Raw genomic sequence first — 13,130 nt, 5'->3', positions numbered from 1 at the left:
TTTTTTTTTGAGATGGAGTCTTGCTCTGTTCCCCATGCTGGAGTGCAGTGGCATGATCTCAGCTCACTGCAACCTCCACCTCCTTGGTTCAAGTGATACTCCCACCTCAGCCTCCCGATTAGCTGGGCTTTACGGGTGTGCTACCACGCCTGGCTAATTTTTTTATTTTTAGTAGAGACAGGGTTTCACCATGTCGGCCAGGCTGGTCTCAAACTCCTGACCTCAGGTGATCTGCCCACCTGGGCCTGTCCAAGTCTTGGGATTACAGGCATGAGCCACCGCACCTGGCCCAATTTCCCTAAGCTATTTTTGTAAAAGTAACATTATTTTTGTATTAAAATATTTTGAGAAGTTTCCTAAATTTTGAAATAACTTCATAAAAGGATTTAAGCTGAATAGTAAGTTGATCTCTTTCCAATTTGCAGGGTGATGACATAACAAGATTTTAAAAATGTGATTTGAGAATTGAAATAATTAGGAAGGAAGATATGCTTAGACCTAAATATGGGAAATATAGGAGAAGGCTCAGTTCTAACCCGTCAATTCCCAAAAACATTCAGCTTTGGGATGTCTAACTTTATTTTTGTCCTTGGTGGTTTCCTATTTAGCTGGACAATCTGTGTTTATCCACTAAAGTAGCTATAACTTAAAATATTCATTTTATTTTTAGAATACTAGAATTCAGTAGGTTGGAAAATGGGGACAGGAACAGAAAATTCCGCAACACAGATGCTTAAAAAGCATCTGTGAGACAAGAAATTTGTGAATGGCAAACTGCAAACTAAGTTTTTCCCTCTTTGTATTCAGCTTGGGCAGGTCTTTGTTAGAAATTCTCGTTCAATTTTAATCCGAAAGATTGTAGAAAACCTGGAATCCAGAAAACAAAACATTAATTCTGCTAGGAATAAAGTGACATAATCCACTTTGAGAAAGCAAACCAAAACATGAAATTGTTTTGAGACAATATGGTTGAATTTAACAAGGAGCCCAAATTATGGAATCTCAGGCTCAGATGCTGTGTTAAGAGGCAGCATCAACATTATGTTGAGCGAACATCTGAGGGTAAGGATGGTGGCTTGTGTTCTGGGGCACAGCACACCTGTTTACACAGGTGAAGTAATCAAGAGTGGGCCTTGAACAGCAAAATGGAAAGACAAATAGAAATATACATCTTGGCCGGGCGTGGTGGTTCACACCTGTAATCCCAGCATTTTGGGAGGCCAAGGCAGGTGGATCATCTGAGGTCAGGAGTTTGAGACCAGCTTGGCCAACATGGCAAAATCCCATCTCTACTAAAAAAATACAAAAATTAGCTGAGCATGGTGGCACACACCTGTGGTCCCAGCTAATCGGGAGGCTGAGGCACCAGTATCACTTGAACCTGGGAGACAGAGGTTGCAGTTAGCTGAGATCACACCACTGCACTCCAGCCTGGGCAACAGAGTGAGACTTGATCTCAAAAAAAGAGAAAAAGCATCTCTATGTGTGGGCCAAAGGAAAATCTAGTAAAGAGCAATGTGAACAGCCATCAGTGACTGAAGGGAGGTATTGCTGAGTGGGACTCAGTTGTGGGGCCGGACCACAGGTTTTGAAGTCATTGGGAGCAAGATGAAAAAAATCCTGTTATTTTCCTATGGAAGAGAATGTATTGGGTACTCAGCTGATTTGAAATAGTAAAATGTTGTGGAAGGCTGGAGGAGTAGCTGCTGTCTAGTAAGAATGAAAGGAAAAAGTAAGTTTTATGTGTTCAGGAGGAGGTTTAAGTGAGCCTTAAGAAAAGACAAGTAAAACACAAGAACATGTTTAAGAGAGAAATTGTGGACACCTTTCCCTTTAAAATTATTTTTCAATTGTCTTAGATGCAGAACTCCTTCAATCAGATAATCTACAGGTAAGATCACTTTTAAAAGTCACATTCAGTCTACCTGGTAATATAAATATTTTGTAGACCTTGATTCTCCTTCCCTCAAGTATGCTTTATGTGGCTGTGGGCAAGTCACTTTCTGTAATACTCAATTTCCCCTGTTGGAAAATAGGATTGGTATGATTGAATCCAAATAATGCAGTAACAGCTCAGTCAGTAATAGCAACTTATGATTATATTAAAAGGAAAAAAAGACTTAATAATAAAATACAATTTATTAAAGGAATCATGTTTACATAGATACAGAACATCTTTCTCAGATATTTCAACACCATAGCAACACAAAATTAATTTCTTCAGGTATAAAAGATGTGCTGAAAGCTGCATGCCTCATCAGTTTTTATTTTATTGGTTATGGCTATAGGTGACATCTTTCCATACAAAAACAAACTGCACAGCATCACATGTAGAGTACAGACATCTTAAGTTCATTCACAAAGTTAATTTTTCTAAACTGCCCTTGAAAAATTTAAATCTTTGCTCAATTCTAAACATTCAACAAAACTAGCTTCCCAAGAAACAAAAATGATACCCAATTTCTTTGCTTTTCTAGAATTAACTTTCCATTTGTTCATGTATTTTGATATGTTATATTCCCCACCCAAATTAAACCCTTTGTTAAAAGAACAACCTACTTCAGGGTCAGTCTAAAAATAAAGTGTACTAGATTCTGGAGTGTTTTTCAAATATTTTTAAATATTTGCCACTTATGGTTAAAAAATATGTAAATAAGAACATCATGTGAGTGTAGATAGTATACTATATGTATAGCATACCATACTATACATTCCTCTCAGAATCATTTCTAGAATGTGTATAATCCCGGCGTTAAGTGATGGTGGGAATAATTTGCTTTTAAAAGCCTACAAATTAAAAGGGGAAAGATGCTAAGCTAGATGCTGGTTTTCTATAAAGATGAATTTCTGAAAAACTGTTTTATGCCCTAGAAATACATAAGCCTGGCATCAGCTGATGGCACATTCTAACGTTTTATAACATTAAAAAAAATCGACTCACTCCACTGGATGAAAGCCATGATGATATTTTTACAAAAGCTGTACCCAGGAATCCACTCAATGTCCTCTCTTCAATTGGCATTTTTCTCTTTCATCAACAAAGGCTATATGTATATAAATGAGTTGCTGTGATCTCACCATGGAGCAGTGTTGACTTGATGTAGCGAAGTATTAAACGTTCTCCTTGCTCTCTTTGCCCTCAACTAAGTTTCTGTTCATTTTTGGCATGCCAGATTCTCTGCTTTCATCTTGATTTCCTATCTCACTGCATGACCATCTTAGAGCTTTTCTAATTCAAAGTCTGGGTTTTTTTCTCCCAAAGGTCAGTCTAAGGAGGCAGCCACCTATATGACACGATGTCAGAGGACTGGGAAGGACCCACACTCATCTTCCTGAGGCTCACTGACCTGTACATAAGGTTTATAATTTAGGTATACCCACCATAAGTAACATCTGATTGAAGGCATGAACTCACTTGAGATCCACTCTCAGAAACAGGTTTAGAGGGGAAAAGAAAAAGAACATTGGGAGCTTCAAAGAGGAAGAAAAGGGCCACAGAACGAGAGGAAGCTGGGCCTATAGCAGTCCAGCATGGTAAGGGGCCAACAGTTGGCTTCTAAAAAGTAAGGGGTTAACACAGTCATCCTAATACCACCTCCTGAAATACTGAATTTTCTCTCAGCTAAGTACAAATTTCTATTTTCAGGGACAGCTTACATAAATCAGAATTATATTTTTAGAAATCTTTAATCATGAATTCCTCTCTAAATTGCAAAATATGTTACAATTTCCTAAGGAACTTTTTTTTTACAATAAAGACAAAGATTTGGGATTTGCAGAATCTTTTGGCCCAATTAAAAACGAAAGAAGCTGTAAATATCCAGAACTTAATAGACGTATAAATTATAAACAAAACATGTCCTTGCCCCAAGCTATTTAAATTACATTCTTATAGATACATCCCATTTATGAGGTAGTCCGATTCCTCAGATGTAATGGGACGAGCTTTTTTCAGTTTCTGTTTCACCAGTCGTAGTCGGCATGCAACCATGAGAAGCAGCAGGGCAGTGATAGCCAAACCCAGCGCCAGAGGTAGCACCGCACCTTGAGGAGGTTAGACATGAAGAGGGCAAGCCAGTGATTAGTCACAGTGACAGCTACTGGTCACTATATGATAAGCACTTTTCATGCACTATTTTATTTTCATCCAAACAAATTGGTATTAGCATTACCACTGTTTTGCAGGTTAACTAAAGTGTACCGAGGTTCCATAATTTGCTTATTTGCCTAGGAGGCTGTAAGTTACAGGTTCAGGTCCCAAACCTAGACTTTTTTTTTTTTTTTTTTTTGAGAGGAAGTCTTGCTCTGCTGCTCAGGCTGGAGTGAAGTGGCGCAATCTCGGCTCACTGCAACCTCCACCTCCTAGGTTCAAGTGATTCTCCTGCCTCAGCCTCCCAAGTAGCTGGGATTACAGGTATCTGCCACTCTACCCAGCTAACTTTTGTATTTTTAGTAGAGATGGGGTTTCACCATCTTGGCCAGGCTGGTCTCGAACTCCTCACCTCATGATCCACCAGCCTTGGCCTCCCAAAGTGCTAGGATTACAGGTGTGAGCACCGCGCCTGGCCAACACAGACCTCTTTAAAACCAAATTCTGTACCAGCTTCCTACAAAATTTGTATGGCATCAATGGGTACGCATATTACCATCACTCTTACATCCAACTGAAATAGGCATTCTCATCATGAATTATTTTTTGTGTAGTCATCGACTATATTTATGGATTCATACATGATCATTCTTCAACTAAATATGAACTAACTCCTGATTTCTTGTTCTGGTTAGGGCTTAAGAAATTTATTTCCTTTCTAAATCCAGGGAACCGACTCAGTCAGTAGAACCTTTGTTGAAAACTAACTTCCAAATATGCTGGTGTGATTTTGGACGTTAAAGGAAAACATCTGTTTAGTTTTTCCTGTGAGGCAGATCCTTGACACCAGACTAGAAGTAGCGAGGCTTCCAGGAGTCTGGAAGGACAGGGTGTGCCAAGATCAGTCTTTTTTATCTAGCTTAGCAGGCTCTATTTTTAGTCTGATCTACTCTGTGGCCAGGCCAGGTCTGGAGATGACATGGTGGAACTGTTTTCAGCTGTAGGGATCTTGCCGACTGGCAGAACTAGAGGAGAAACATCTCCCTTGTGTAGCTCATTCTATAACATTTGCTCTCATTTATTCATTCATTCTGCATTCATTAAAAGCCTTCTTCCATGTGCCAGACACTGAGCTAAATGCTGGTAATCCTTTTATTTGTAAATAAATACCACCCCCCACAAGATAAGCTAATGCCAAGAATACCAGCTTTATAGCTTAAATCATTGATTTCTCACAACCACCACATAAATTGGTGCCATTATTATCCCCATTTTACAAATGAGGGAGGTAAGGTATCAAGAATGAAGTGAGGGTCAGGCACGGTGGCTCAGGCCTGTGATACCAGCACTTTGGAAGGCAAAGGTGGGCAAATTGCTTGATCCCAGGAGTTCGAGATCAGCCTGGGAAACGTGGCAAGACCTCGTCTCTACAAAAAATTATTAGCCAGTTGTGGCATGCACCTGCAACTGGGCACAGTGGCTCACGTCTATAATCCCAATGCTTTGGGAGGCTAAAGCAGGAGGATCACTTGAGTCTGGGAGGTAGAGGCTTCAGTGAGCTCTTAAATTACACTCCAGCCTGGGTGACAGAGTAAGATCCTGTCTTAAAAAAAAAAAGAGAGAAAGACTGAAGTGACTTAGGTCTAAGATTGTTAAGTGGTAGAGCTAATAAATAACCCCAGACAGGACAGCCCCAGAGCCTGTGGTTCTAACCACTATGGTACTCTACTTCTGCAAAATGTAAATGAGACAGTTTTTGAACAACTAAATCTGGGCAGACAGACATTTAAATGGGAAAAAATGCAACAAAATGTTATAGTTACTATGATAAAATTATGTATGAAGCATAGATGTATTAATAAAAATCGGTGGTTCATGTATCTGGTCTGTAGGATTTTTGCTTGAGTGATTTTGATGTATGATAGAGACTGTTGGGTGGTTGAAGGAGATAAGTTTATTTTTTGACATTTTCAGATTGAGATGCCTACAGGCGATCAGGTGGAATTTTCTCTTAGGCTTTTGGATTATCTGGGCCTAAATATGTGGGAGCCTTTCTGCATAAAGCTGGTAGCTGCAGTCACGATAGTGGGTAGGACAGCCAGAGAGAAAGGAAGAAAGGTGAGCCAGGAACAAGGTCCTGGGAAACACCAGCATTTAGAGGGCAGACAAAAGAAGAGGACCAAAAAGAACAGAAAAAGACCAGTCAGAGAAACAGGACGACGACCACTGTAGTAGGGAGTGGGCTTTTGGAAGCTGAGGAAAGTGACTAGTTCAAGAAGAAAGTCCTCAGCTGAATCAAATGCTAAGGAGAGGTCAAGTGAGGGAAAGCCTGGAGAGCCCACTGGATTTAGCAATTAGTAATTCATTTATGGGAGGACAGAAGAGGGAGGATGTTACTTTGTTTCTTTACATATTAAGAAATCTGAAGGTGATCCCAGTCAGGGGAATGAACCAGTAGAGAAACAGATGAAAAACGTGGGAGAGCTAGGAGATGATGAGCAATGCACCTGAGGAAATCAGGGGCTATATCCGTATCAGGGGGAGAGACCTTGGAAAGAGGGGACCCCTCTTCCTTTAGTACTGGAGGAGAGGAAGAGGGGCGAATGCAACCAAATGAGTTTTTACATTTGGGGGCAGGTAGCTGAGGAAGTTCACTCCAGACAGTCTTGATTTACTGGGCTTAAATCTGGTCCCACGTATAGGTGGCAGCCTCTTGAAGACAAAAGGACCTGGAGCTGATGACACACTCACGGCACTTCAACTCTGGTGTATTTTAGAATCCCAGGTAAAACTCCTGAACAAGATTCTTAAGAACAGTTTGAAAGTGTCTGGGTGCCGGAGGAGGGGATGGGAAAGCTGCTTTAGAGACTGTTAGGTATCAAACGAAGTTCTGGAAGAGGCCAGCATCCCTCCAGAGAATTGTGAAAGACACAAATCGGCGATAAACCTATGGACTGGCATTGGATTCTACAGCTGTCTCATTCCACACACAGCAGCCCTGGAGGTGTCAAGATGGCTGCCTGGTCTCTCCATGTCAGCAGTTTGGGGCCTCAGTAGCTACTACTGCCTCCTAGTCTCCACCTGATGAAAGAAGTTCTGACAAGGCTAAGTGGCCCCAAGGTGTCATTCTCCCTCCACCTTCCTATAAGGTGCATATGTTACAAAGGAACGGGACAAAAAAAGAGACTTTGGTCAATACCCACAAAAACTCCAGGAACCCCAAATCATTTCTCACCAATTGGACTGCAACACCCAGCCCCAGTCCAGGGGACTTGCTTAAAGATGAGCACAAGCATTTAGGCTAAAGGGTTAGGAAGCTGTGGTTGAAGAGGCCAATCCCAATGCCGGGGGGCTCAGGTTTAGCTATGGTAACAATGAAACAGACAAGATCTGGGAAAATTTTCTATTTGCTAAGTCAGATATGAGGCTGCTGAACTGTCTGATCTGATTCCTGTTTAATGCTTTTATGACAAGGAAAATGGAATCTCCCAAAAGTACTTGCCAGAATATTGAAAACTATTCTTGACTAATATTTAGTTGGCTTAGTTTGGATAATTTGAGATTTACAACTTTCTAGCTCCTTCTAAAACACACCATGATGGTATTCTCAGTAACCAGCTAGGGTGATGAATTATGTATTCTGTTCATATGAATGGGGGTGACATTTAAAATATGTAACAGGCCGGGCGTGGTGGTTCACACCTGTAATCCCAGCACCGTGGGAGGCTGAGGCAGGTGGATCACTTGAGGTCAGGAGTTTTGAGACTCGCCTGGCCAACATGGCGAAACCCCATCTCTACTAAAAATACAAAAATTAGCTGGGTGTGGTAGCATGCACCTGTAATCCCAGCTACTGTGGAGGCTGAGGCAGGGGAATCGTTTGAACCCGGGAAGCAGAGGCTGCAGTGAGCTGAGATCGTGCCACTGCGCTCCAACCTGGACAACAGAGTGAAACTCTGTCTCAACAACAAAATTAAAAATATATATATGTAACAACCAGAATAGGCAATAGCCAACTACAGCTGAGACTCTCTGGATACATATGGGTGGGGAGGCAAGAGGGGGGCTGGTTTTCCTCTTCCCTTGATAGGGCACAGGGCCACTTTTATTCAAATATCTTGGGACAGGCTAAGTCTAGGAGGCCAGCAGACCAAGGGGGTCACCCACATACTTGACATCTGGATTATTCTTAGCTATCTTTTGTTTAAACATTATATTTTAATATTGTCCTGATATTATAAATAGGGTAAAAATAAAGTTTTCTCAATGTTTATAACTTAAGTTTGTATTTTATTCTCCTAAAGCTTCTTTTACCAGTCTGTGGGATTTAAGACTAAAGCCTGCCTTTCTACAGGATGGTGTCCAAAGTCTTTTCTTGCTAGTTAAAATCAACCAAAATTAATGACATTATTGTATTCTTCTTCCACTTAGTAAATATTCTACTTCCTATACCTTCCCTCATTCCTATTGTCTTCTGTCTTTGTCACTAGGGCACTTGGAAAGAGAACTAGGTACTCTAAGACCTTTACTCTTCTTTCATCGTAAATAACTCTGTAATAACTGCCATCATTTCTATATTTGGCTCATCATATGAGCCACACAGTGCATTAAATGCTTTAGATTAATTATCCCATATATTCTTCTTAGCAACCCTATGAGGCAGGTATTGTTACTATCCTCACCTTACGAATGAGAACACTTGAGATCCAGGGAGATAAGACAGCCTGCTCAAGGTCACACAGTTTAGTGGGTAAGCAAGAATTTTTTTTTTTTTTTTTCCTGAGACGGCCTTACTCTGTCACCCAGGCTGGAGTGCAGCGGCATAATCTTATCTCACTGCAGCCTCGACCTCCCAGGCTCAAGTGATCCTCCCACCTCAGCCTCCCTGGGACTACAGGCGAGTGTCACCACACTTGGCTAATTTTTGTACTTTTTTGTAGAGACGGGATTTTGCCATATTGCCCAGGCTGGTCTTGAACTCCTGAGCTCAAACGATCCTCCTGCCTTGGCCTCCCAAAGTGCTGGGATTACAAGCGTGAGCGACTGTGCCTAGCTTTGAGCAAGGATTTGAATTGTGGCATCTGACTCTAAAGCTTGTGATCTCCCACCATGCCACAAGTATGACATTTTCCACAGGTGTCACACCTGGAAGGGTGTATAGAAAAGGCAGCTGAAGTCCAAAGATGGTAGGTTACTATCAGGAGCCCAAACATGCAGTGCAATACAAGCAACAAGGAGCCAGTTCTTCTGGTCCACTGATGGACTGCTCCTGTCAGGAGCTCTCATGGCTTCAGGGAATATCCTCAGCCAGAGGGCATGCAGTTCTGAGAAGACTACAGTCTGCAAAGGGTTTCCAAGGTGGACATTTACCTGTTTCTGGGGCTGGGTGTTCCCCGCCTCCTCCATCGCCCTTTGACTCAAAAATGTAATTTTCCTCTTTTCTGTCCTTCCTTGAGGAACTACTATCTGCAGAAAAGAAAGAATATATATTGAAGGTGTACGCATCAGAAACTTCAGGAAACACATGTGAAAACACAGCCTTTTTTTTTTTTAAGGTGGCCTTAGAGAAGAATTGTTTATTTCTCTACTAAACAAAGGCCTATGTTGATAGTTAAGCAGCAAATAACTAAGGTGACCCATTGAATAAAGCAGAGTACGCAGCTAATACGAAACCACTGACAGAGATAGCGGAAGACACACCCTGCACCAGAACTACCACCACGCCTCTTGGAGAAGGGAGATCTCAGGCTAGAAGAGTCACAGGGAGTCTCTGGATATCATGCCGTGAAAAGCAGAAACCAGAAAGGTTTTTCTTTGAAGAACAAACAACGGTATATATAAGGCATTTAGACATGCTCTTTCTCTTTCTCACCACAACTCTGGATAGCAGGTATAAATAGCTCAATTTTTTTCTGGTTATGCTCAGGATCAGGTTCCTACCCAGGTTCACACAGGGCTGGGATGCAAACTGGTTTCTTAGTAGAAACTAGTACTTCTAATTTAATGATGTATTACTTAACTATTGCGTTATAATACTGAGGGGGAAATTATTATTATTATTTTACTTATTTTTTTTTTTCAGACAGAGTCTCTCTCTGTTGCCCAGGTTGGAGTGCAGTGGCATGATCTTGGCTCACTGCAACGTCCACCTCCTGGGTTCATGCAATTCTCCTGCCTCAGCCTCCTGAGTAGCTGGGATTACAGGTGCGCACCACGCCTGGTTAATTTTTGTATTTTTAGTAGAGATGGGGTTTCACCATGTTGGCCAGGCTGGTCTTGAGCTCCTGACCTCAAGTGATCCACCTGCCTTCACCTCCCAAAGTGTTAGGATTACAGGCGTGAGCCACCACACCCGGCCTATTTACTTTTGAGACAAGGTCTCTGTTGTCCAGGCCTGTGTGCAATGGCACGATCATGGCTCACTGCAGCCTTGACCTCCTGGGCTCAAGCGATTCTCCCAAGTAGCTGGGACCACAGATACATGCCACCATGCCTGGCTAATTTTTGTATTCTTAGTAGAGATGGGGTTTTGCCATGTTCCCTAGGTGGGCTCAAGTGATCTGTTCACCTCAGCCTGCCAAAGTGCTGCGATGACAGGTGTGAGCCACCATGCCCAGCCTCAAGTGGGATTTTTGAATATTACAATGCTTAATGGCAATGAATTAGAAATAATCTAATGACAAATTTTATTGAGAAACAAAAAAATTTTTAAAGCTTCTTTACTCTTATGGCATCAACATAAATGTTCCCAATTCCTGCAACTGAAATAAGACTATTTAAAGTTCATATATAAAATTCTTTGGTAACTTGCATTTTGCAAATTTACCAAGTCACAAAGTTGTAGTGTGCAGTGGCACCAGGTGCAGTGGCTCATGCCTATAATCCTGGCACTTTGGGGACAGTCTACTGTGTCTTGTTACTCTAGAAAGATCCATGTATGTTGGTCCTACATACAGCCAATAATTTGGGCTTTCTCCATAAACTCTGAGCTCAGACAGGAGAGACATGAGGAAAACACAGCCATTGCTCATAGGCTGCAGGATCAGATTTCCCTGCAAATAGAGTTCTGTTACTGTCCAACTCACTGCAATAGCCAGGACAGTGGTCACCAAGGGCCTCTCTAGCTACCTGGATTCTCTCATACCATACCTGATCCCAGGTCAGGTAGTTCTATAAGACATTATTATATAAGGGCCGCATGCAGTGTCCCATGCCTGGCCAACATGGCAAAACCCCATCTCTACTAAAAATACAAAACAATTAGCCAGGCATCGGGGTGCATGCCTGTAATCCCAGCTACTTGGGAAGCTGAGGCAGGAGAATCACTTGAACTTGGGAGGCAGAGGTTGCAGTGAGCCAAGATCGTGCCACCGCACTCCCATCTGGGCAACAGAGTGTGACTCCTTTTCAAAAAAAAAAAAAAGAAAAGCAAAAAGATTTTATTATATATGATTCTGGCCTAGGAAGTTATACTACGAGTATTGCAAACAGCTGCTGACATAGGAAAACACTATTTAATACAGAAAAATAAGACCATGAAGCTTATTTATTTTATTATACTTTTACTGCTAGTAGACAGAGTGCAATGTTTTTGGCCAGTAATTTTTTACACTTTTTCTCAAGGTGAGGTAGTTAAAAGGTACATATTTAACCACTGCTTTTATGGTGCAAATCTCATGGTGTTGATATCCATATTGAAAATACGAGTATTTTTTTTTTCCTTTTCAGACAGGGTCTCCCTTTGTTGCCCAGGCTGGAGTGCAGTGGTGTAATCTCAGCTCACTGCAGCCTCAACTTCCCAGGCTCAAGTGATCCTCCTACTTCAGCCTCCCAAGTAACTGGGACTACAGGTAAGCATCACCACACCTGAGTAATTTTTCTATTTTTTTGTAGAGACGGGGTTTTGCCATGTTGCCCAGGCTGGTCTTGAACTGCTGAGCTCAAGCGATCCTCTCGCCTTGGCCTCCCAAAGTGCTGGAATTACAGGTGTGAGCACCTGACCTAAAAATATGAATATTTTCAATAATATTTTGAAGGTTCAGTGTAAGCCTTGTTTAGATTACTGCAGACACTCAACTTCAGTGCATGTTTCTGAGTTTTTGCTTGGTAGAGATATAGAAAACATTACTGTTTTAAAGTTAATAATGCCTGATTTTTTCAAATGCCAGTTGTTCGTGGATCTCCAAAAGAAACACAAGATTTGTTCTGCAGAAATATAAATCACTGATATGCAAAACAGTCCATCCAGCAGCCGCACACACAAAACTAGCAGCCCTGAAACAGCTTGGAAATGAAACTGCTAAATTACCTAAAAACCACTTGTGGCACTTCTCCCTTCATCCTTTTCTTCCTCCCCATGCCATAATGCCGGGTTAGCTTGCAAAGTGACTTCTATGCATTCTGCTTTATCTCTCTCTCCAATAATAAATTTGGAAGTGGTAAGATCACATGGTTGGAAACTCAAGTCCTACTTTTTAAAAATAATGAGCCAGGGTCTGGGCATGGTGGCTCATGCCTGTAATCCCAGCGCTTTAGGAGGCCAGGCGGGTGGGTCACTTGAGGTCAGGAGTTCGAGACCAACCTGACCAACACGGTGAAACCCCATCTCTACTAAAAATACAAAAATTAGCTGGGCATGGTGGCACACGCTTGTGATCTCAGCTACTTGGGAGGCTGAGGCAAGTGAATCGCTTGAACTTGGGAGGTGGAGGTTGCAGTTAGCCTAGACAGTACCATTGCACTCCAGCCTGGGTGACAGAATGAGACTCCATCTCAAAAAAATAAATAAATAAATAAAAATAAAAATAAAAATGAGTCAGGAATAAAAACAAAGCGCCAAAATTCACTAACTCTCGATTTTTTTCAGAGGATTAACTGGCTTGTCTTTCACCCAACAAAAAAACATAAAATAACTGCATTTACAGTGTTCACCCCACTCTGTTTCTTCTCAATGAAGATGAGAGCTTGCTCATCTTAATTCTTAAAGGAACTCAGTACTGGAAACACCACTGCACTATTTCTATTTTTTTTTTTTTTTTTT

General features: G+C 41.6%; 1 protein-coding gene across 1 annotated transcript in view; it reads right to left on the bottom strand.

Annotated features, from left to right (window-relative positions):
* Positions 1-2,120: 2,120 nt before the first annotated feature.
* Positions 2,121-13,130, bottom strand: part of LRP11 (low density lipoprotein receptor-related protein 11) — a 46,146-nt gene continuing 35,136 nt past the window's right edge. Inside the window, exons 6-7 of the mRNA XM_011965649.1 lie at positions 9,461-9,556; positions 2,121-4,044 (exon numbers count right to left, since the gene is read on the bottom strand). Of these exons, the coding sequence (XP_011821039.1) occupies positions 3,890-4,044; positions 9,461-9,556 (251 nt within the window). The 3' untranslated portion in view covers positions 2,121-3,889. The remainder of the gene's footprint in view (positions 4,045-9,460; positions 9,557-13,130) is intronic.

The sequence above is a fragment of the Mandrillus leucophaeus genome, unplaced genomic scaffold (assembly GCF_000951045.1).
Source record: "Mandrillus leucophaeus isolate KB7577 unplaced genomic scaffold, Mleu.le_1.0 Scaffold731, whole genome shotgun sequence".
In the NCBI taxonomy this organism is placed as follows: domain Eukaryota; kingdom Metazoa; phylum Chordata; class Mammalia; order Primates; family Cercopithecidae; genus Mandrillus; species Mandrillus leucophaeus.
The sequence above is the reverse complement of the archived record's forward strand: the minus strand, read 5'-3'. Positions and strand labels throughout refer to the sequence as shown.